This window comes from Panthera tigris, chromosome D4, assembly GCF_018350195.1.
Source record: "Panthera tigris isolate Pti1 chromosome D4, P.tigris_Pti1_mat1.1, whole genome shotgun sequence".
Classification (NCBI taxonomy): Eukaryota; Metazoa; Chordata; class Mammalia; order Carnivora; family Felidae; genus Panthera; species Panthera tigris.
The window spans coordinates 11,029,589-11,054,447 of NC_056672.1; the positions used below are offsets into that span (position 1 = coordinate 11,029,589).

General features: G+C 44.5%; 1 protein-coding gene across 1 annotated transcript in view; it reads left to right on the plus strand.

Moving 5' to 3' along the window:
- The window catches only part of PGM5 (phosphoglucomutase 5), a 183,106-nt gene that overhangs the window by 115,890 nt on the left and 42,357 nt on the right, over positions 1-24,859 (plus strand). Inside the window, exons 8-9 of the mRNA XM_042964222.1 lie at positions 11,978-12,113; positions 16,110-16,293. Of these exons, the coding sequence (XP_042820156.1) occupies positions 11,978-12,113; positions 16,110-16,293 (320 nt within the window). The remainder of the gene's footprint in view (positions 1-11,977; positions 12,114-16,109; positions 16,294-24,859) is intronic.

A 24,859-nucleotide genomic window follows, 5' to 3' on the forward strand; every position in this document is an offset into this window, starting at 1 on the left:
CCGCCTGGCTTGGAAAATGTCCCTGCTTGAATTACGTGACCATTGACCCGAAAGACTGGTTTCCTGCCCTACACTGTGCCATTTTCCACCATGTCGATCAGTCTTTCTGATGAAAGCATTGACGAATTTTATTTTTCAAGCACTCAGCAGCAAAGGACTATTAGGTGGCCTCAGTAGCTGGACCACTCAGTCTTGCAAGGAGAAAATAGCTTCATTCTGCTCTTATTCTGGGCTTTATTAATGCCAATTTTTGAGAAGCACTGAGCTGGTGTGTCAGAATCACCTGGGAAACTTGCTAAAAATACGTATTTTCTATCCTACCCTTACTTGGAATATCAGGGAGGGCGGAGCCTGAGAATCTGCATTTTAAATGAGTATAGTTGTGTGGTTTTTTTACAGTTTGGTTATTTTTGACAGAGAGAGTATGTGTGTGTCTGCATGAGCATGGGTGTGTGTGCACAGGTGTGGGGGAGGGGCAGAGAGAGAGAGAGAAAGAGAGAGAGAGAAAGAGAATCCTCAGCAGGCTGTGCACTGTCACTGCAGAGCCCTATACAGGGCTTGAACTCATGAACCATGAGATCGTGACCTGAGCCGAAATCAAGAGTCAAACACTCAACTGACTTAGCCACCCAGGCGCCCCTGTGATTTTGATGTGCAGTCAAGAGTAGAAACCATGGCTCTAGTGAAAACCAGTATTTTTGGTTTCTTCAGGAATGGTAGAAAGAGTATCCTTGATGTGCCACGGGGTGTGGTCCAGGAAGTCTAGAGGCCCCAAAATGTGAGGCTTATGAGTATGTTCAAGACCCTTACCTGTCAGTCACAAACAAGCCGCATGGCCTCTATGACCCTCAGGTCCAGTCTGTAAAAGTCAGCTGATCACGGGAGTTCCCTGCCTTCCTTGAGACGTGATTTTCAGAAACAAGTGAGCTACCTAAGGGAGGAGAAAGTGACAGATGGAAAGTTTTAGACCTGAGACTGCAGAGGTGCTTCTAAAAGTATCCAAGCTTTCTGGAGTGGAGGCCTTTTTCTGTGTCCCCGGGGCATGGATCTGTGTACCAACTAGGAATGCATATTTCAGTGCCAAGAGAACTTGAAAATATGGATCTGACTCAGGCACAAGAATGTGAAGCTTTTTTTTCCAAGATGAGCAAGATGTATTCTGAGTGGAAGTTTCCCTTGCCAGCTTCTTGAGCTCCTAGAACTTTCCAAAGTGACAAGCTGGTCATAGGATCGGAGTTCAAGCTTCTCTCCTATGGAAAGGTCCACATCCTGGACAATAAGAAACCCGTATTTATGACTCTGTCAGAGAACCAAAGTCACTTAAGAAGCCAGACCATCTTTTGTGCTAGGACTGGTACTCACCTACTTCCTGGGGAGAGCCTTGGAAAACTACTTTATAGAGAGAAGGGGTGCTTTATAAATTCTCAGATCTAAAGAGAAGAAAACTATTCATCTAAATGGCATTCTGGCTACTTTTTTAAAGTTCTGAATTTGAAGGAATCTGGACTTGTTCTCATACACAAAAGGGGACAAATGAAACAATTAAAACTAAGGTCAATAAAACCAAAATTTTGGAAGATTTTTTTTTTGGCATTTGTTGATGAGGTTCTACTGGTTTCCATCATTGACATCAACTTTCTAAGAAGTGATACCATTTTGAGAATGTATGAATTGTTACAGCCCGAAGCATTTTCCCTTACGGGCAACACAGAAGAATCACTATGTTCACGAAAGCCTGGGTGAGCTCCAAGCTTGAACACCATCTTGAAAATTACTATTACTTTTATTATATATTTTTAAAAAGCTAATGTCAACAGTCATACAAATTTGTCAAATCAAGGAATACAACAATGTTTATTATTGCCAAGGAAGCGCTCTCTGTTGGGTTTCTCACAATAATAATAATCTCTTTGAATGAGGAGTGAGTATGTACTAGGGCATTGCTATGCCTTTTGTTTGCATCCATTCTTGAAGATTTGGAATTGAATCCAGGTCTCCTGGCACCAATATGACTTGTCCATCATTGTCACACCAGCTTTTTCCACTGTGAACTTTGGAGTACAGCCTGGTGCTCTTGAAGTTGGCTATTTTTACATCTGCTCAGCCTCTTGCAAAAAAAGGGAGAGACCCAGAGTATGTGTGTATTCCACATCACAAGAAATTTCAAATTTTTGAGATGGGTTCAATCCCTCTGCATGCCATGCAGAAATTCTAAATGCTGAGAGGACAGGGGCCATGACTATTTTGTTCAACTCTATTTCTTTGATATCTGGCAGGCCTTGAGTGTTTGCAGATTAGATGGAAGGATAGAAAGAGGGATGGAATAGTGGAAGGAAGTTAAGGTAGGAAGAAGAAATAAAGGATAGAAGGAAGCCTGGAAAGATGGATGGAAAGTGGGTGAATTGAAAGACAGAAAGAAAGAAATAAGGAGGAAACAAAGAATGTCCGTTTTGGTATTTCTTCTTTGCATTGTTAGTACTTAACATTTTTGGCATTTTTGAGTGGATATATTTCTGGAGATCTGGGCATTTCTATCCCAAGATTTGGGAGGGTTCATAAAAACAAATGTAGACCAGTTGAAAGGGAGTGGGGGAGGGGTTTTATGAAGTACAGTAAAATCAGAGTTACATAACATTTAAAAATAAGGTTTTGGTAATTTCAGTCATCGTGTAATGATTAGCACAAATTATTAGCTAACACAGGGCAGAATTCTAGGAAGACTCCTTCCCCAAACCTGTGTTAATGAATGGATTTAAAATTTTAAATAGTATTAAGTATTTGTAATCTGCTTGCTTTACTTACTTATTTACTGTGTGTGTGTGTGTGTGTGTGTGTGTGGTTGTTGACAGTAAATAGCTGCAAATAGCCACATGTTCAACAGTGGGCTACGTTCTAGCTTTAGTGAGCTTTTGTAAGTGTTAAATTCTTATAGCCTTCAACCTAGACATTCTCTGCTCTATTGTCTTATGGTTTATAGTATTGACTTCTTTTCCAGTTGCTTTATGAAAGGAAATTTTCTTTCCCCTAATAGTGGTATAGTTTATAACACCTCCGGGGCCATGCCTTTCCTTTTGTTTACATTTCACACAAGACCTATGTACATCCCAACTCGAGACTGGGTTCACAGTATTGCTGTTGAACAAATATTGAATAGGTTCAACTGTCTCTTATTAGACAATGATGTTACTTAACATTGTACACTTTCCAAAAGGTAAAATCAGGGCAAATTTTAGTCCATTCCCTATCTAGATGATCACAAACTGTACAATGGGCTGTTTCCACTTCGGTTCAGTCTCTAGGACAGAAAAAGAGGCCCTGTAGACATATGAATTTCAGATTATTGAGGTTCTGCCACATTTCTTTCTCCTATTCGTGGCCAGTTGTGTCAATTTGGCTGGGTAATAGATGTGATGTCAGAAGGCTGTGGTGACAGCATTATCAGTGCTGGGAGAGCAGTTTCTCCACTGGACTAATTGGGACAGGCTGTGTGCGCATGCACAACTCAATCTAGGCTAGACCACAGTGCAGAGGGGCTCTGGTTGACATCCCCAAGGGCCTCCTCATAAAGTCTGAAAACTGAAACTCCCTTCTTGCCCATCCACAAACTATCTACGCCTGTGCTGGGAAACAGATCTCCACCTGGAAGGGGAAGAATGTCTCTATCACATAAAATCCTTTTCTTGGGATCTCCCCATTTCCCGTTGCATTGACCTTTCAATTCATCTTCTAAGCTGATGACAAGTAGCAAGAGAGGGTGTGGGATGCCTACGTGTGAAGCAGAAGCAAAGGGGTGGACCTTGGAGGCTGTGTCCACACTTCCCAGTGCATTCTGGGACTGAGAAATCACTGTCTGCAGCCACAGATCGAAGGAGTCTAGATAGACCATGGGTTTCTTTTCATAGTGACTACTAAGAGACTTCTAATGAGGGGGCCCATCCCTTGGTATTTAAGATGCTGTTCCTAAAATTGTTCTTGGAGGCTTCCCCATCTGCTCTCTAGCAGTTGCTAGGTGGCTCCACTGAGAACAAAGTATAGTGACTATGGTGGTTATGCCCTGTGGTTGCAGACTTTAAACCCTCTGGAGAAATTTCTGGTTCAGCTTGTGACCTGTCAAAGAGTAGTTCCCGGGGAGTTGTGTTGTTTTCATGAGCACTGGTGACAAAGGAAGAGGGTGGGATGTATGAGTTAGCAGATCCCACTGTGCCTTACCTTCCTGTGCTTCTGTGCTCACTTGAGGGAATTGTGTCAGCTGACCAGCCACCATATTGTTAATGCTTTCGCCTCCTCTGGGATGGATGGCTTGACTGCCTCGGGGCACATGTTAATAAAATAGTGCTTGCTAATACCTATTATTTCTTGAGCACCTCCTAAGTGACAGATGCCATGCTTAGGACCTCCTATACATTATTTCACTGAGATTTCTCAACAATGAAGTGGAGACCATACAGTAATTGAGGTTTAGGGAAGAAGATCAAGCCAAAAGCCAATGGCCAAGATAACCCTGACAGAGTCAGCATTCAAACCCAAACTCACTGGCTCCATAGGACCCCGCTGTCCCTGTTTAAGGAAATGCAGAGGGGTCATTTACTCCCATGTGGTTATTCTTTTAGATGGGGATGGCATGAATGTCAGGGGACTTGGGAGAACGGTGTCATGGGAACAGCACAGCACCACGAATTAACAGACCTGGCTTCAGTCTCGACTCCCCCTCTGTGTGGTGGAACTGCCTTACACAGATGGCTTAGCTTCTCTGGGCCTCAGTTTTTCAATGGGATGATCTGTGACATTTTTTTCCAATGTAGCACTCCGGTTGCTTCTAGCTAGCTAGCTCCTTTTAGTGAGGAGTGAATCCGATGAATTAGATCAAGCTACATACTAGCTTGATCTACACTCGGTCATTCATTTATTCGTTCAGTGAATATTTACTGCATACCTTCTGGGCTCAGAGAGTGATGCGTAATTTCAGACACAGTCCCTTCCCTCAAGGAGCCTACTGGGTATTGCCATGATCAGGATATTAGTCAAATGCCCTGCAGTATATTTGTATCAAACACTGTCGTTGTCGTCTCGTCGTCATCATCATCATTGTCATCATCAAATATATTGCTATATAACATTATTGGTTGGGATCCGTGTTGGCCGCAGCTCATTCTACATCTGCCAGTTACTGCCATCCCACCTTTCTGAGCTGACAGCTGGCTCTTGTATACTGCGGATATATATCCTGACCCGCTTATACACGGAATAGTTGTGCTGTTCTCCAATTGGTGGAAATTTTAGAGCATTTGCTTTTAAAAAGCATCCATTTTTAATCATGGAAAAGTGATGATTTTTCCATGAGCCTCTCTTTTTGGCAAGATGTGAAAAGCTGAATGTAAGTGGTTTGAAACAAGGCAGGGGGGGTGGGGACAAACAACACCAGCCCCCCAAAACCAACCTGTCCCAGTTCTATGGCATGTTTTCAAATCTCCCATTCACCTGCAAAGGGTGTCTCCCCGTTTTTCCTCATAATACCCTCTTTAGAAAAGACAAACCCTTGTCTTTGGTGGATAAAAAGAGGATGGGAAGAATTTCACTGCAAATGAGTGAAAACTGCATCCGTAAATGGAAAGGCTGAATTGATATGAGGAGAAAAGCAAAGGGAAATTGGCAACTTTCCCTGACTCTCTAATGTGAGAAGGAAGAGGTGCGTGTTTGTGTCCCTTATCTTCAGAGGGTCTGCCTCTGCCTCAGCCGTGTGGGGCATTTCCCCTGCTGCGTTGCAGCCCCCAAGGACCGCTGTCATTCCTGGGCTTTCTGGTTGTAGTGAAACCCATCAGCGGGAGAGCCAAACTGCCCAGGTCTGAGTCTTGTTTTCACCCCTTAGTTACCGTGTGACCTCGTACAAATGGCCTACCCGTCATCTCTTATTTGTAAAAAGAGCAACTCAGTCGTGGAAATCAGCTCATCGGTGTGTGAAGGAAGGTACGGAGTATGGTGCTTGGTGCTCTGCTGTTCTCTTCCAAGAATGGAATGGAATCCGCTTTGCAATCCTCCTTCAAAAGCCAGTGCACATACCTCCCGTCGTCGTTTCTGGTTCCACAAACTGCGTGTGCTATGGCAGGTGCTGAACCTGCACCGATCCCCAAAACCACCAGGGATCTCTTTGAGCAAGTGGCCTTTCTTATTAGGTGACCAACCATCCCGGTGCGCCTGGGACTCAGAGGTTTTTTGGGATGTGGGACATTTACTCTTGTAATCGGTAGAGTCCCAGGCAAATGGGGATGCGTTGGTGACCCCAAAGTCGGCAAAACCCTCATAAGTTTTTCAGACAAAAAGGGCAGAGAGGAGGCATAATACTGAAGCTGAGTCCAGCAAAAGCCACCTGCTTGAGCAAGGCCAGTGGCATCCCCTGAACTATAGACCGGTGGCCGCTTTCTTCGTTACCATAGTTGAACAAAAAGAGGGAGAGGCTTCACTACCCCTAAGCAATATGTCCCTCATATAGAACTATTCTGACCACTCTTCTTCTAGAGCAGAGGCTCTCAACCCTGGCTGCCCGTGAGAATCACCCGAGGAACTTGAAAAAAAAATCCTGATGCCTAGATCCCATTGCTAGAAATGCTAACTTTAATGGTCTGGAATGAGGCCTGAGCACTGCTATTTTCCAGAAGTTCTTTAGGTGATTCCAATGTGCAGCCGGGATGCAGAATCACTAACCCCTGTTCCAGCTTGGGGCCTGCAACAGGTGCAAAATGATTTATGTTTTCCTAATTGACAAATTCAGACTTTCCTGATCTGAGTCTCAGCTGAAATGACTTGATCTGTTGGCAACATGTGTGATGTTTTATTGAGTTGATTTGCCCGGGCTGGGATTTCCATTTGAAAAAAATTCCTTTGAGATGATTGAGTACTCTCTTTGTTTTCCCCTTTCCTCTTGTGAGGCCACTGTACTTACCCGTGTACTGCCTGGCTCAAAGTAATTACAGTTTTAAAGCTGAGAAAATGCAAAGTTGAATTTGGGTGGTGGGGGATAGGGAGATTTCTGATGAGAAAAAAACAAACATCTTTTTTTGTACCAGCTTTTGCTGGAGGCCTGGTGGGAAAGAGCTGAGCGCCCTCCTTCTGGTATCCAGGTGGGGATGGCTGCTTCTCTGGGCTTTGGGCTGGGCTGGCCTGGATGGATGAAGGCTAGGCGAGTGGTACCTAGGGCTTTGGGAATATGGCTAAAAGCTCCTGGTAAGGTCCTCAACCAGGTGGCCAGGATTCTAGAGGAAGCAGGTTTCAAAAATTGTACTGTTATTATTCAGTGCTAAAAAGAAATGAGCTGTCAAGCTATGAACATTCTTGGAGGAACCTTAAATGCATATTTTTAAAATGTTTATTTATTTTTGAGAGAGAGAAAGAGAGAAAGCAAGTGGTGGGGGCGGGGGGTGGGGGGAGGGCAGAGAGAGAGAGGGAGACACAGAATCCGAAGCAGGCTCCAGGCTCTGAGCTGTCAGCACAGAGCCCGATGTGGGGCTTGAACTTACTAACCATGAGATGATGACCTGAGCCAAAGTCAGACACTTAACTGACTGAGCCACGTGGGCACCCCCATTAAATGCATATGATTAAGTGAAAGAAGCCAGACTCCAGAGGCCCCATTCTGTGTGAGCCCAACTGTGTGATAATCTGGAAAATGCAAAACTATGAAGATGGCAGAAAGATTAGTAGTTTGCCATGTTTTTCAGAATCATTGAATGTTCACCAAGAGCGAACCGTAGCATTAACTATGGACTTCAGGTGATAGTAACGAATGAGTGCATGTTCAACAGTTATAACAAATGTCCCACCGGAATGGGATTGGTGACAGTGGGGAATGTTGTGTTTGTGTGGGAACTCCCTGTACTTTTCATTCCCTTTTGCTGTGAGGTTGAAGGTAGGCTCAAAACTAAGCTTCTGCAGCTTCCCCCAAGGCCAAGGTGGACAGTTCAGCTTCACACCCCCTTGCCCGTCCCTACTTTCTGTTAGTTACTAAAACCTTACAGGACACTCCTGATTCGAGTCCTGTGAGACCCCCATGGAGGATGGTCGTAGTCAGTCTCTGTGTTCTAAAAAGCTATTACTCGGGGCGCGTGGGTGGCTCAGTCGGTTAAGCGTCTGACTTTGGCTCGGGTTGTGATCTCACAGTCTGTGAGTTCGAGCCCCATGTTGGGCTCTGTGCTGAGAGCTCAGAGCCTGGAGCCTGCCTCAGAGTCTCTGCCTCCTCTCTCTCTGCCCCTCCCCCACTCACGCTTTGTCTCTCAAAAATAAATAAGCATTGCAAAATTAAAAAAGTAAATAAAACGCTAGTACTCACTCGAAGAAATGGGATGATTGATAGGTTCAAAGCTCATCACCTCTTCATAAGGGGTAGCAATCCCTTTAATATCCCAACTAGCTCTTTCATAAACGGAAGTGAACGGCTTCAAATGTGCATTTCTACATACCACCAAAAACTGAAAAAGTTTATTTTTTTCTTATAATGAAAAAATACATGTTTATTGTGGAAATAGGACAGAAGAAGAAAACACCTGCGATTCTACCACTTGGAAGATAACCACTGTCAGTGGTTTGGTGGTCATATTCTCCTTTACCTGTGCACGTACCCATAGACATATCTACAAACATTTTTCTACAAAAATATACCGAATATTCCTTCTGGGTAAACCGATTTTTTCCATTTATGAGAATTGGATGAGCATCCTTCTCTTTCTTCTTCACTTCTTTGCACAATAAACTTTTGGATGGATTTTCCACCATTACCCTGGTGTTTAACAATTAGCATTTATTTTTCCAATTTTCCTCTCTTAGCTGCTTTAGCAAATGTCCTTGTGACTGAAGGGTAAAAAAAAAAAATAGAATAGCTGGGTCCAAAGTTGGGTGATACTTTAAGACTCTTGATTATTATTGCCAAATTATTCTTAATCTTTATTTATTTTTGAGAGAGTGAGAGAGAGACAGAGTGAGAGCAGGGGAGGAGCAGAGAGAGAGGGAGACACAGAATCCGAAGCAGGCTCCAGGCTCCGAGCTGTCAGCACAGAGCTCGACGCGGGGCTCGAACCCATGGACCTTGAGATCATGACCTGAGCCGAAGTCGGACGCTTAACCAACTGGGCCCCCCAGGCACCCCTATTGCCAACTTATTCTTTCCAACTGTACACATTTACACGGTTTCTTTGCTGTTATTCCCCTTCCCCTGGTCTTTGCTCATTTGACAGTCCCTGAACATTATCCCATTTTGTGGATTTTGACTCCAGCGAGACTGACCGTTTGTTCAGATGTTAACTGTCAGTATTTTTCTCTTAAAAATGGCTCATTTCTGCCCTTCCACACGGTTGCCTGTTGGGATTTCTCTTTTTCTCATTGACTCATAAAATATTTTCAAATATGAAATACACTAGCGTACTTATAAGTAAGTAGTGGGAACATTTCTCCCCTCTGTTTTTACCCTGTTTATGGTGGGGTTTCAGAAAACCGTTTGATACCTGTGTGTTGTCTGTATTTCTTGTTTAATTTACCTGTCACTGATATGGCATTATAGTTCATTTGCTTTAAGGAATTATCAAAAGGAGGGTTGTATCCCCCAAACCCTCTCCAAAGCATACCATGAGCACCCAGCGGAAACACGTATAATTGCAACATCATCAGTGTCTGTCTCCCCACCTCAAAGAGCTACAAAGAGCACAGTTCGTTTTGCTAGATCGTTGGCCCTGATGAATTTTGGCGAATGTTTAACTTGCAGGCAAGGCTATCCAAGCCAACTCACCATCTAGGATGAAGTTGGCTACAAATGGTTGAGGTAGGTTTTTTGTTTCTTTTTTCTTTTCCAATCCTGCTAGAAGAACTTTATGTCTCTTCTCATGAATTATGACATCTTATCTTAGTGAGTTAATAGTATCTAATGGTTCCATCTCCAGGTAACGTAATCCAGCTGGAAATGCAAGGTATGCAGAGCCCATGTTTGAAAACAAAAGAGTATTTTTCTCCAGCCAGTAAATAAAAGTGATTTTTCAGCTATAAAAGGACAAAAGGTTTTGAAATGATCCCACTGGGCAGGGTTTCCTCGACTTGTTTTTTTTGGCACTGAGCCATGGAGCTAACCCAGCATCTTCCAGACTTCTTCCATTTTTGTAGCAGCGTGAAGAGTTTGCTAGATAAGACTAGAGTACCCCCCTCCGCCCCCCGCTCGCTACGGCGTGATGATTCATGCCTCAGCTCCTCTCACCCTAGAAGCAGCTGCAACCTAAAAGTGTCATCAGCAGATCATTGATCAGCATGTAGGAAGAACCGAACAATGATCGTTTTTCCCTTTAAATATCTTCACTGCCCTCTCAAGGTTGTATGTTTTTCTTCTCAAGGAAACGCATTTAACATTTACCACTGCAAACGTAACGAGACGAGTACACGGCTCATAGCTCCGTTGAGAAGTTGTCACGAGTGTCTAACTCAACGGACATATTATCTCATTCTCTTTCCAAGGTTTAAATAGCTCTGGCACATCGGGTCTTCCTTTTTGATTTTCTGTATGTGTTTTCATGGCCCTGAAACCTAAGAGTGCTGTTGTCCATTCTCATCACTCTACTGTAGGAAGAGATGGCCCTCCCCCTGGTCCCAGTCCCCTTTCTTACGATATTGCTGTTGATAGTGTCAGAGGATGAAATTATATGAATAGTTGAGAGCAGTCTGCCTCCAGGTACGTATTAAGGAATCAGAGCTTCGAGCTGGCCAATAGACAAGTGCTTCAGTGGACCTCTCGCACATTCACCTGGTTCTTTTTGCACAGAAAGCTACCTGTTTAGCTGGCGCTTCTCTTTCTTGTGAATGCCGCAGTACAGACTGCCTCTCTTTCTGTAGCGTAGCCGGTAGGATCAAGCTTCCCAGTTTATTCCTGCATCAGGGACTTTGCGGTTGCTGTCGCTTGGCTTGAAACGCTTTGTCCCCACCTCTCAGCATGGCTGACTCCTTCTCAAGTGTCCGCCCAGATGTCATCACCTCAGCGGAGCTGACCAAGACCATCTGTGTTCATTTCCTAAGGCTGCCGTCGCGAATTCTCATAGACGGGGTGGCTTAGCACAACAGAAATTTCCTCTCTCACTGGAGGCTAGAAGTCCAAAATCAAGATGTTGGCAGGGTCATCCTTCCTTTGAAGGCCCTAGGGGAGAATCCTTCCTTGCTTCTTTCTGATGGCTGCGTACGTTCCCTGGCTTAGGGTAGCATAATTCCAATCTCTGCCTCTGTCTTTATGTGACCCGCTCCTTTGAATTTCTCCTGTCTGTGTCTTCTCTTCTTCTAGGAACACTTTTCATTGGATTTAAGTTCCACCTGGATAATCCAGGATCATCTCATCTCAAGATCCTTAATTACATCTGCAAGACCGTTTCCCCAGATAAGGTCACATTCACAGGTTCTGGGTGAACACATCGTCTGGGGACGCCACTGTTAGCCCTACTATAGATAAGCTACTACTCTAGATCAAGCAATTCTTGCTGCTGTCGTAGATGTGACGCTCAGTTTATTTTTCTCATCGCCCTTGTCCTTATTTAATGCATCTGTTCCCTTGTCTATGTCTCTGTTGCCTGTCTCTACCCACATGAGTTCAAGCTTTGCAAGTAAAGAGCTATCTTACTCACTGCTCTGTCCCTAACACCTAGACTAATGGTTGGTGTATTGTAAGGGCCACCAAATATCTACTGAGTGAGCGATCCCATTGGGCAAACATAATCTCAGCTTGACTCTTAGGTACTTTTAACAACGTCCAGGAATTTAGTTTATTTTCTGATGTTATTTTATGTTATTTGAATTTCTGTTGGCTGTTTTTGGAAATGCAAGGGTATCATGGGACGTATATTTATCACGATGGATAAATCTGCCCAGCCATTTCAACATTCCATTGCTAACTGGTCTTGATAGTTCATTGAGATTTTACTTTTCCCCCAGGAACAAATCCTCAGCAACATATTTCTTTCTCCCTTAGGCTCTGATCACCTCCGGGAAAAAGATGGCCTCTGGGCGGTCTTGGTCTGGCTTTCCATTCTGGCTGCCCGGAAGCAGAGTGTGGAGGAAATTGTCCGAGATCACTGGGCCAAATTCGGCCGCCACTATTATTGCAGGTGAGAAGGGGGGAGGGGGACTTCTCACTCGGGGAACTATTGTTAAGGAACACTGGTGGGCTAGAACCATAAGAAGGAGGCATCTTTCAGGACAATCTGAGGAACATGGGGGCTGGAGCCCCTGATAGGTGCTTGGGGGTCATGTCAAGGACACCCAAACTGGAAGGCACAAATTTCCCCTCCCTTAGTGACCTTCCTCTGTAATCTTTTCATCAGTGTCTATAAAGTGGGCAGCCATCCCAAGAGGGAATCTGAACTGCAGAGCCTTAAAAGTCCTTTGGTGCCCAAGAGAGTTGTATAATCCAATCAGGGACTTTCCTTGTTGGTTCTCCACCCATAATTATCAAGGCAGGGAGGCAGAGATCAAAGCTGTGAAGGTTAGCATGCTTCTGTGATCCTCTCCTTTCCTCTGCCTTGTTTTCCCACTAATGGTCCCAACAACGTCTAAGGTGCCTGAGCTGGTTCCCTCTGAAGAGGCCACATGGTCCAGGAGCCCCAGATTTTGCTAAAAGTTTGTCCCTGTGGAAAGAGATAACAGAAAACGGAAGTGCAACCCTGGGAGGGAGGAAGGGAGAAGGTCAACGGCTGAGCGCTCAGGGTTGGGAGCCTATATCGCTTTCCTGTTTTTGAAGTAGGTGAGGGGTCACAGTCTTCTGGCTGCAAGGTTGCCTGCTAGATATGTGTCCCTAGACGTGCTAGGTTTGTGTACCTAGTGCCAAGCTGTGGATTTGGGGAAGCAGTGGTAGAAACGGCTGTTAACTATGGAGAACCTGGGAATGGGGCAAGGGAATCCTTGAGTATTCTCAGAGACGATGTACTGAAAACAGAAATTGTGGCTCATTTGCTTTGTTTATGAATAGTTAACTACTTGGGATGTTTGGTTACGTTTCAAGAGCTTAAGGAACAGAAAGAAAGCTCTAGACTTCCCTTATAAGGTGATTGTTTCTTGTCTTAAGAAGTCATTTAGCTAGATAAATATCAGAGAATAAGAAAGCCTGTGATAGGATTCCTCACAATCTAAAGGATCTTGGTGCTCTGGGAAAAGTTGACAGTGTTATAACAGTCTTTGTTCGTGTCCAGTTAAGAAGGCAGAGGTTGTAATCGCCTGAAAACCACCTCAAATTATTCCTTGTACTATAAAACAAAGACTCTCAAGGCAGGTGGGAATTTGTTTTACTTACCAGTGTTTCTAACAAGTGCCAAAAAATCCTGATTGTTGTGGGCCTTTTTGGCATACCAAGGAACTAATTGGCACAGCAAGGCTTTCTATTGCATGAAGCCGTTCCAAAAAAGCCCAACCTGATAAACTATGTTATGATTGCCAGCCTCTGGCTTAGTGAGATCACTCTGAGTTAGGGATGTGTGCCTCATAATTCGTGCAATGATTATCTAGCTCTCTGCCAGGGTTTTGAAGACATGGTGTTATGATAAGTGTATTTATAATACGGTTCATTTTTGTGTGTGCGTGTGTGGCCAAGAGCTTACATGATAATTACTTTTTTCATAACAAATACCATATTAGAGAATATAATGCGATGGAGATTTAAATTCTTGTAGGACATTGAGTTATGTTTCAGATTTCTGTCCAAAAAGATCACAGAGATAAAGGAAAAGGGAGGAGAGAATAGGTAGGATGAAAAGTAAACACTTTTTTTTTTTTTCAGGGTCTAGCAAATGCAGGTTGTGAAACAGAATGACTTCTAGCTGTTTTGTTTTTTGTTTGTTGTGTTGTGTTTTTTGGTGGGGAGGAGAAAATAAAAACAATTTTGGCTTAACTATTTCTGAGCCTGAAGTTGTGAGAACCCCGACGGATTTGCCTCATACGAGTGGACCCCAGAAGGAATTCTCCGTTGAAAGATTTCCTCCCTTGAAGCTGTGTTCCTCTGGTGGTCAGAGGGGGTTGTCGGCCGTAGGGCAGGTGTGGGTGCTGGAGTCTGCTTGCCTATGAACGTTTGGGCAGGCGGGCAGGCTGGTCTGATGACCTCAGCCATAGACTTGAACGTGATCTGTCACAGTAGTGGATTTCCTCAACTTCGGAATCTCTTCCAGTGCCTCTCTTGTATCCTAATAAACCCTCTTATCCCATCCGCATGCCTCTCTCTGCTTGGCTCGGTCTTCATCTTCCCCCCAAAAGACTATCTTCAAAGAGAATTTAGGCTCAGTACACATACACTGCTGAGAATGTTCTGAGAGAGTTCCTGGCTGTTTTGTGTCTGAGGGCGGGGAGGACACAGCTGTATAGGAGGGAGAGAATAAAAGAAAGAGCTATAGGGACAGAGGACTCATTGCTAGAAATGGCATCATTCCATGTTTTCCATTTTGGCTAATACCCTGCTGTTTCCTTAAAGCCTTGAAAGATCTTGGGTGAAGGAAAAACAGTAACGATGATTCGTGTTCCTTCTTTCAGCTCACCGAGAACTCCCACCCTGTCCCTGTGTTACACAGAACCCCATCGGAGATCCCACCATAGCCAATTGTGCAAAGTTGCACCTCTGAGGGCTTCTTTCTTAAACAGATCCCCCTGGATGTGCCGTTAGGTCTTGGTCAAGACTGTCCACCATTGGGCAAGACCCTTTGTGATAGTTACTAAGAATAAAATCAATTAATAGTTTTAAGCAAATGATGTCTGGCACTGGACCACCTACTTGATGTGCATTATGGTATTTAAACACCACAAAAACAAATGAGATAGGTGTTATTTTAGTCTTTTTTTTTTTTTTTTTTCTAATCACTTTCCAGCCCCATTGTTACATTTGATGTTCTTGGCTGGGAGGATTTTTTTTTTGTTTTTGATGGAACAATTGTGCTATCTCTTCCAAGTTTCCAAGAGAGTTTTGTGGTATGCGGGGCTCCCTTCCTCCTTCTTTCTTCACCTCCCTGGATTCTTCTCCCTCCTTCCTTCTTCCCTTCCCTTCCTCGAATTTTTCATCCCACTACTTAGAAAACACTTACTACTGGGGCGCCTGGGTGGCTCAGTCGGTCGAGCGTCCAACTCTTGATTTCAGCTCAGGTCATGATCTCATGGTTGGTGGGTTCAAGCCCTGCATCAGGCTCTGCGCTGACAACGTGGAACCTTCTTGCATTCTCTCTCTCCCTCTCTCTCTGCCCCTTCCCTGCTCTCTCTTTCTCTCTCTCAAAAAATAAATGAAAGAAAGAAAGAAAGAAAGAAAGAAAGAAAGAAAGAAAGAAAAAGGAAGGAAGAAAAAGAAAGAAAACACTTACTACTTATTAGAAGCAGTGGAGAACAAAACAGATAAGGTCTCTGCTCTCCTGGAGCTTGTGGCTCTCGTGGGCAAAGGCAGATAAGAAGTAAACAAACATTTCAAACACAGTAAATGCAGATTGGGATCGCTACCAAAAGAAAATATAAAGAGCAACGAGAGAGAGGGAGACATGGAAGGCAGCATCTTAGACGGATGGTCGGAGAAGGTCACTTTCTGGAGGTGACGCTAAGTTTGAAAAGCGATGGACGAGAATGTGCTAGGTGTTCAAGGGGAAGAATATACCAGGTCGAAGGAACAAAGAACAAGAGCAAAGGCCCAAAGGCAGGAAAGGACAAAGTGTCTCAGAGGCCTGGAGGGGGAGGCCCATGTGGCCGTAGCATAGTGAACGAGTGTGAGAGGGGGACAGATTCCAGGGGGTGGGTGAGTCGGATCCCCCAGTGCCTTGTGGTCTGTGGTTAGAGTCTTGGTCTCAGTGTGATGGGCACTGGGGAAGGATTGAAAAGAAAGGACGTGACTTGACTTTATTTTTGCAAGATCACTCTGGCTACTGTATAGGGCCTGGATTCTGTGGGCCAGGGAGCAGGTAGGGGGTGGAACCAGGCTTGGATTGTAAAAGCCAGGTAGAAAGACGTGGGGACAGGTCTGGGGTGCTTTTCTGTGCGGCTCTTCCATGAAAACAAAACCAATGATGAGATGACCTCGAGATGTCCACCGAGTTTCTGGTCTTCCGATTAGGGTTGTGTTCACCCTGTGTCCTGCCTTCCCTCACCAGGTTTGACTATGAGGGGCTAGAGCCCAAGGCGACATATTACATCATGAGGGACCTGGAGGCCCTGGTCACAGACAAGTCCTTCATCGGCCAGCAGTTTGCCGTGGGGAACCACGTCTACAGCGTGGCAAAGACAGACTGCTTTGAATACGTGGACCCCGTGGATGGCACCGTGACCAAGAAACAGGTACTTGGCAGCAAATTACCAGAACAGGCAAAGCCAGGAGCCAAAGTGTCCTCTAGCTGGAGAGGTCTTTGGGAATCATCTACTCTGAGTGCTTTTTGATACACACGAGAGCCCTGCAGCCTTGGTGAAGGTTACCTACCTGGTCAGTGGCAGAGGGCACAGTAGCGCATAGGGCCTTGACTGTCCAGGGCTCGTTGTACTCGTAACTGACAGACCAATACCACACATAGATACAGACCCAATATTTCCTTCGGAAATGCTTGCAGCCCGCCGGCTGTCCGTCTGGTGGCCATCAGAGATTCAGAAACGTTTCCAAGAGCAAAATATCCCTTTTCCCTGGGGCTCCCAAGTGCAGGGATGTTTCACCTTTTATTACCGTATGCCATTAAGAGCAGTAGGAGCTTAGCCCGATGGGTTCCTAGGGGAAGAAACAGTTGGAAAATATGCCCCACAGAGTCCAAAAGGAAGATTTGTGGTGGAGAATTACTACAAAAGATAAACTGACAAAATCAACAGCTTCTATTCCGGTCTCATCTTTGTGGATTGTGTAAGAGAAGGTGACCGCTCTGACAATCATTTTTTCTCCTAGGCTTTGTTTATTTCTCGGCTAGGGCAAAAACTGACCACTCTGGGTGCACATTTTAACATGTACAGCTCAGAGAAGACACCGAGCGATGTTAAGAAAAGTTCCGCTCTAAAATCCCAAATTCTTATCTTCTTCATTCTTCTTCATTGTTATTCTTCAGTAAGTACAGACAACAAAATAAACCAGCAGCTATAGGGTTTGGGGGACTGGATATACTGGTAGTTACTGATATTTTTATTTTGACGAATAGTTCGCACATCGTCCTTGTCCTGAGGTCCCCGACTTGCCGATGTTCCAAAGCCTGATGCTCCCCTGTTACTTTCTTGGTATTCTCCCTCTGGTCTGCTGAGTTTCATGGTGATCTTTCGTCTCTATTAAAATGTGATCAGTTTTCTATTCTAGAAGGCCTTCTGAGGCTGGACAAATTGTTTGCAGTTTTACTTTGGAAAGGTCTAGGGTAGTGAAGATAGGAGTGGTCAAGAAGTTGGAAGACCCAGAATCAAATCCTATCGCTATAGGATACAGGACTTCTGGAAAGTTCCTTGATTTCTTTGAGCCACAGTCTCCTCCTCATCTGTAAAATATCTGTCTCACAGAGCTGTTTTAGAAACGTGTTGGAAGTGGAGTGCCTGGGTGGCTCAGTCGGTTAAGCATCTGACTCTCAGTCGCGGCTCAGGTCATGATCTCACGTTCTGTGAGTTCGAGCCCACATCGGGCTCCGTGCTGATGGTGCAGAGCCTGCTTGGGATTCTGTCTCTCCTTCTCTCTGCCTCTCACCTGCTTGTGCACGCTTGCCCTCTCTCTCAAAATAAATAAATAAACGTAAAAAAAATGCGATGCAATAAAATACACAAAAGCTCCTAGCTATCCTTTCTACAAGAAGTATACGCTACATTTTTTGTAGTTGTGTTGTGTTTCACACGAGGATGCTTTCTGGTGGACGGGATTGCATCATCTCCAAAATAACATTAATGAATCTCCGGAGATGTGAGGTCAGGAGCCCAGCACATGGGTGGGACCTTGGAGCCTCTAGGTCTCAGATAAATCTTTTCCAGTTTTGTACCATATTTCCTACTTCCATTTTTCAAAGGAACCTCAGAACAAACTTTTCACAAATCCAAGGCTCATGTAGAATTCCAGAGTCGTAAAATATGTGCGTTCTAAATTATTCTTGGGAGGATTTTGTTCCCTGACGAGGAAGGTTTGAAAACTGTTCCCTGAAAGGATTATCTAGGCAACACTAGGTTCTGGACTTAATCTGCTCAGGAGAAGCTTGTCTGTTGAGCTAATTTGTTTTGCTGTTAAATTCACTAACACTCTACCTTGCTCCTTCGTCCGTGCACATTTGTATCCTTTCCTTCTTGACCCTTTTAACAGTTCCTATCAGGATAATTCCTCAGCTAGATCTCACGTGTAGATCTCTCTTTATTCCTTGTGCCCTCCCCTGCAACCCTGAACGCTGGTTTCCATTTTTACTCTGGAACTTTTTTTTTTTTTCCTTTCCATGTTCTTTCATATTAGCTCAAATGTGGCCGTAAATAGTAAATGCTACCAGGAGCTGCTCTGGGGAGTTTTTCTAGAAACAAAGGAAGGTCGTTGTTCATCTTCCCAGTTTCCAGGACCCCAGTGACTGTTTATCAGTTGGTGGCCCTAAGTCACCCTGGAGTTTCTCCGTCGGTCTGCGTTTGGCTCCCTGAGGGTTTTGGGAGACAGTTAACACTCAGCAGCATGACCATTGTCAGTGAGTCACAGATGGTTTTTTTTGCACCGCAGTTTGGTCCTATTGGAGCAGAGGAGGAATTCCTGTGTCCTGGGACTGTTGGGAAACTTCCAGCACTGAGGCACACATCTCCGCACTCCTGGAAGTCCGTAGTCCTCTGAGCGTTTGATTCCAGGGATGGTTAAGTCTGGGGCACGAGTCATATGACGTTGGTGCAGAATGGCAGTGTCTACTCCTAAAAGATATACTTGAATTTAAATGAACATGTATTATTTTCAAATAGCCGTAATGCACGTGGGGGCATTCAGTCAGCAGATATTTCTTGAGAGCCTACCAAGTGCATAATAATTGTTTTTTTCTTTTTTCACGGAACAGTTTTCGAATATAAATGTAGAACAGCTTTATTGAGATGTAATTTACATCCCAGACAATTCACCCACTTAAAGTACAATTCAGTGGTTCGTAGCAGATTTATAACGTTGTGCGATCATTACGACGGTCCATCTTAGAACATTGTCGTCACCCCCAAAAGAGACTTGTACTCTTTAGCCGTGATCTCCATTTCCAACCCTGGCAATCCCCAGCCTCCTTCCTGGGTCTATGGATTTGCCTATTCTGGACATTTTACACAAATGAAATCATACAACACGTAGTCTTTTGTGACTAGCTCCTTTCTCTAAGCAGAACAGACCGTGTGTCAGTATTTCACTCTTACTGACGAATAACGTCCCATTATGGGGCGAGACCACATTTTGTTTATCCACTCGTCAGCTTGCGGCTATTTGGGTCGTTTCCACTTTTTTGACTGTCATGAATAATGCTGCTGTGAACATTCACGTAAAGTTTTCGTGCAAAGGCTCTCCGTTAACCTGGGCGAAGAGCTAGGAGTGGCATCGCTAGGTCAAATGGTGACTGTAGTTTCACCTTCGAAGAAACAGCCATATGGTCTTCAAAGCAAATTACACTGTTTTACATTCCTGCCAGCCGTGTATGCGGGTTCCAACTTCTGCACACTTTGGCCAACTTCTGTTACTATCTTTCTGATTAGAGAACGCTGCAAATTAATCTATCAAATGATGTGCTATTTTAAAATTAAGAGAGAAGAGATTGGATCTCCATACGGACAAACAAATGTTTGCTGTGGGAGGCAGAGGACTGTGGTCTCTCCGGTGTTGGGTCCTGTTGGAGGCAAACAGACATAGACTTGAAGGCTGTCTTTGTCGTTGCCTACATTTGTGACTTTGGGCATATTGCTTAACTTCGCTTAACTTGTTGGGGCAGGTGGGTGGCATGCTGGTGATAAATATCATATAGGGTCACAGAGAAGGTTGGAGGAGAAAGTCCTGTAAAGCCCCAGGCACAGCGGCTGGTATCCGTTTGATATTCAAGAAATATCCGTTGCTTCCCCCTTTCCAGAATCCTCAACTTTGGAGGAAAGGGTGTGAGTGGTGTTCAAGGGTACAGGCTCGAGATCAGAAAGTCTCGGGCGTGAATCAGCTCTGCCACGTCCTTGCTGGGTGATTTTGGGAAGTTTCTCAACCTCCCTGTGCCTTTCCTTGTCTGTGAAAATAGGAATCATAACTGTGGCTCCCTCATCCAGCCATGGGGAGAATTAGATCATACACGTAAGGCCCTGACACACAGTAACTACTAATAAACGGTTAACTAAAATAAGTTATGTTCAAAGAGCGTCCTTGGGAAAGAACGACTTTGACATCTCACGAGCCATGTTTGATGAGAAAAGCGGGGAAAAGCACACCGAACAGCGTACGAATTTGCAGGGTGTTGTGTGAAGACATGGGAAGGTCTCTTCAGTTTCTGAGTCATCTGTGAATTGATTCAGTCGCGTTTCTCTGCCTTCCCCAAGTCTCCCCCTCCCCCATCTCTCCCATCCCACTCGGTTTCAGAAAAGAGAAAGTGTTTTACAAACAGCTCTGTCTCCTTTTGGTCCTTGATTTGGGGTCAAAGTCAGGAAACAGACTGTGGGGGGAAAAGAAAAGCCCATTTCACATATATCTCTAGAGATGAAGAAAACATGCTCCTCCGTCCAAAATGAAATTAAAATCCTGTTCTGGTGATAAGCCCTGCCCCCCTATCTGCTTCACTGCTGTGGAAAATGTTCAGGAAAGTCTGTCCTGCCTGTGAGACCGTGCGGAGGCCATTTAAGGAGCAAGAAGGACACCCCCGAAGTATTTAACCCCTGACATGAATTCCCAGGGACCTCACTGGCCTTCCTGTCGCCTGTCAGGTCTCGTGGAATTTACTATGGCTGCCTCCAAGCAGCTGATGTTTTCATGATGTTGGGCACCAAGAGGAAAGTTGATGTGTGTCTTCCATTAAACAGGACCCAAGAGGAACTCTGATTTAGAAATAGCAATTTAACGAGGCATGGTTCAACAACTGTAGTTCATTCTCTCCTGTCCCATGAGGATGTGTCTCTGTTTATTATCAGGTAAAATTGAGTCACATGAATGAGTAATAATGCCTTCTTCAAATATGAGTGGGAAAAACAAGCCAGTAGCTCCTATGAGAGTAGGGGGTTCAATCCAGTGGCCGACTAACTGAAGAGGCTCCCACTGTATTTAAGAGGCATATAGTTGGGAGAAGGGAAGAGTTGAGGGAAGGGCAGGTACCTCCCTAAGGCTTGACAGGTGGCCCACTCTTTCCTCAGGGATGAGTTCATTGGACAAACGTCAAGATTTTCCATGGTGCTAGGCACTCTCTCTTTTCCTCACCTATTGCCATCCCAAGCAACATCGTTAGTACCCAGGTTACCTCTTACCTTTATCCTCCCCCACATCTGCCTTCTAGCCAAAATCTCCTGGAGTCACCACTCAGTGCCCCCATCATTACAACACTCTCCCAGCTGTGATAGAAGGAATACCCCCGATCCTGGTAGCGTCAAAGGACAACATGACAGAGGGTACCAGCACTGAGTGACAGCATATTGCCACTGGGGTGGACATCAGTTCAGAACCACGCCCTGTATTGTGAAAATTAACTTTGAAGAGAGAAACCTCGACACCAGGAGCGGAATTTGAGGAACCAAGTCTCTCTTTGTCACCCATCCCACGCCTGTATTTCCATTTAACCAGATCAAAACTCATGAAATTCCACCAGTACTGAAGTCATTTAGAAGTCACAGTTCAGCTGATATTTAAAAACCTGATGTAAATCAAAGCATACCGGTTAGCTGATGTGGAAAACCAAATCCAATCTGATTATGTCAGGCTAACGCCGAGCTTATTAATCCCCCTTCGAGTTGTGCAGGCTGAGTGGAAGCATTTTGATGTTGTCCTCAACCTGGGAAAAAAAAAAAAGAACCATTTGAAATTAGTTCAGAGAAAAAGTACACTTTGAAGCTTGCTTGCAGAGTCAACTTGCTTTTAGAGGTGTTATCTTAATGTGCAGGAAGGTGTCTTCACTTTATCCTCTCAGTATTTAGAAATAATGAAGGAAGTAAATTGGCAGTCTTGAAATCACATTTTAATCGGGCATTTAGTACTTTAATATATACTGTGGTGCTAAGAACCCCTGGCCAACAGGTAGAGAGAAGTTTACCAAGCGCATATTTCTGGAGGCATCCTATGAAGGGAACTGAAAAGTGCCATCTGGAGAATCTGGGGGCCAGGACTGAGTTCTCTATTTAAAAAAAATTTTTGTTTAACGTTTATTCATTTTTGAGAGACAGAGAGACAGAGCATGAGCGGGGAAGGGGCAGAGAGAGAGGGAGACACAGAATCCGAAACAGGCTCCAGGCTCTGAGCTGTCGGCACAGAGCCCGACGCGGGGCTCGAACTCATCAACTGTGAGATCCTGACCTGAGCCGAAGTCGGACGCTCAACCGACTGAGCCACCCAGGCGCCCCTGAGTTCTCTATTTAGAGTTAACTGGTCAACCTTCAACTTTCATCCCATCCTCATCAATGAACCAACTGAGAGGCTGTCGTGAACAGCTTATCTCTATCCTATGCCACTTGCTAGAGTGAGGTTCGTGCATCCAGAAGTAGAATTTAAGAAATCATTTCAGCCATGCTGGTTACCCCACCTATAGGATTTAGTTGAATCTGAAAGTTAGTACTTACAAATAGTCCTTCTCTGTTGAGCAACAGAAATATTTAGGAAGTGAGGTGTTGTCATTACATGTATCCTGTGATTACATCTGGGTTAAAAAATCCTTTTTTCGTTGCCAGTTGTGATTTTGGAAAAAAAAATCTGCATAATAAATATCCATCCCTTTCCTGCTTTAGTACGATACAGTGAAGATTGTTGAAGTGTGATTCATTCGTGTCTTCATCTATTCATTGAATGTTTACCAAACACCTGCTACATGCCAGGCAGCTTGCTGGGGCATTAAAGATCCACCAGCCTGGGTGGCTCGGTCATGATCTTGCGGTCCGTGAGTTCGAGCCCCGCGTCGGGCGCTGTGCTGACAGCTCGGAGCCTGGAGCCTGTTTCGGATTCTGTGTCTCCCTCTCTCTGACCCTTCCCCCGTTCATGCTCTGTCTCTCTCTGTCTCAAAAATAAATAAACATTAAAGATCCACCAGCATACCGGACAGTCTAGCAGGAGAGACAAACTGACATGCGCTTTGTAATCACTATAGAGTTTATTGAAAGGTATTACAGGGAAAGTGCTTACTTGGGAGCGCATCGTAGGCGGTACTCAAGTAGGGGCTCTGGGGAGGTGATAGTTAAGTTTTGCCCTGAAGAATGAGTGGGAGCTGGCCCACGGAAGACCATCTTGACAGACTAAATGCCTTTCTTTAAACTAATGTCGTTATACCATTGTTTGGCTTTCCAGATAAAGAACTGGGATTTCCTATAGGTCATAGCATTCTCAACGGGGTGGCACAATATTTTTATTCTCAGTGTCCGTGCCCATTCTACAACGCTGCAGTTTTGTTAAATAAAGACACTTGGGCCTTCTGGTAGGACACCTTGAGAACCATGGGTTAAAAATATTTTTTAAGTGTTTATTTATTTGAGAGAGAGAGAGAGGTGAGCAGGGGAAGGACAGAGTGAGAGGAAAGGGAGGGAGAGGATCCCAAGCAGGCTCTGCACTGTGCACACAGAGCCTATTTGGAGGCTCAAACTCACAAACCATGAAATCATGACCTAAGCTGAAATCAGGAGTTGGGTGCTTAACTGACTGAGCCACCCAGGTGCCCTCCCCATTTTTTAAAATTATTTTTTTAGCTACTTTTCCTGTGATTTTGCCTATTTGTCTTCCAAAGACCTAACACATATTCATTACTTTATAAGGACTTGTTGGCTGGTTTGAAAATAGGAAGAGGGAGACACTTTCTGGCTCATTCTAAAGTTCTTACTGCTTTGCTTCTGATTCATTGGAGTTTTATTATAATGAAGTACCTTCTCCTGACAGAAGCTGATTGCTTTAGGACTATCTTCTAAAATGCTGATAGAATCCCACTAAGATGTATGATAAGAATCCAAGCATTCTGGAATGAATAACATCACAGTTACTTCCTACTGAAATACCAATGTCTGTCTGTAGTCACGAGGGTGACTGTCACCGGGAAACATAATTATTAAAGGAAAAAACTGCAGACTGTCACAGGAACTCAGGGAGCAAGCGACCCCTGTTGTCTGGGTAAAGTATGTCTGATTCCAAAATATCCCAGAACTGGGGCTGGTGTTGAGTGAACAGGGATCAGCAGCCGTTTTGGCCAAAGACACGGGAAAATGGGATATGTGTGACCTAGTTCCATTGTTCCAAATTTGATGGTTGGAATCTGGATAACTTTTAAGTCCTCACTCTCCAAGAAGCCCTCTCATCACCTAATGTGTTTTTTTCCGGATGTGTGTTTTAAAAGCGCACCTACAAAGTCGTTTGACCTTGATTTCCCCCAAAATAGTTATTTGCAATGATTGGTCTCAACGCGTGCTGGTTGGTTGTGAAAAGGCTAGGTGAGAATTCCTCCAAAAGTAGGGCAGGTGGGTACGGCTGTGCAGTCAGTGCACTGCACAAAGGCACTCAGCCTAATGGGGGAGGAGAAGCCAAAGTCTAGGCCAGCCAAGAAGAAAGATGCTTTTCTATAAATTGTCTTCCTGTTTGCAATTTATATAAGGGCGCGGTGTGGACCAGCTGCTGCCCTGCTCAACCACTTTTGAACTCACGCTTGCAGCTAACTCTATGACTTAAACAAAGAAAAATGGGTCATTCTAGTTAATTTTTTTCACGGAGAGCTATGTCTGTCCCATCCAAATCTTCTGCTTTATAAGCTGCCTGCTTTCTTCT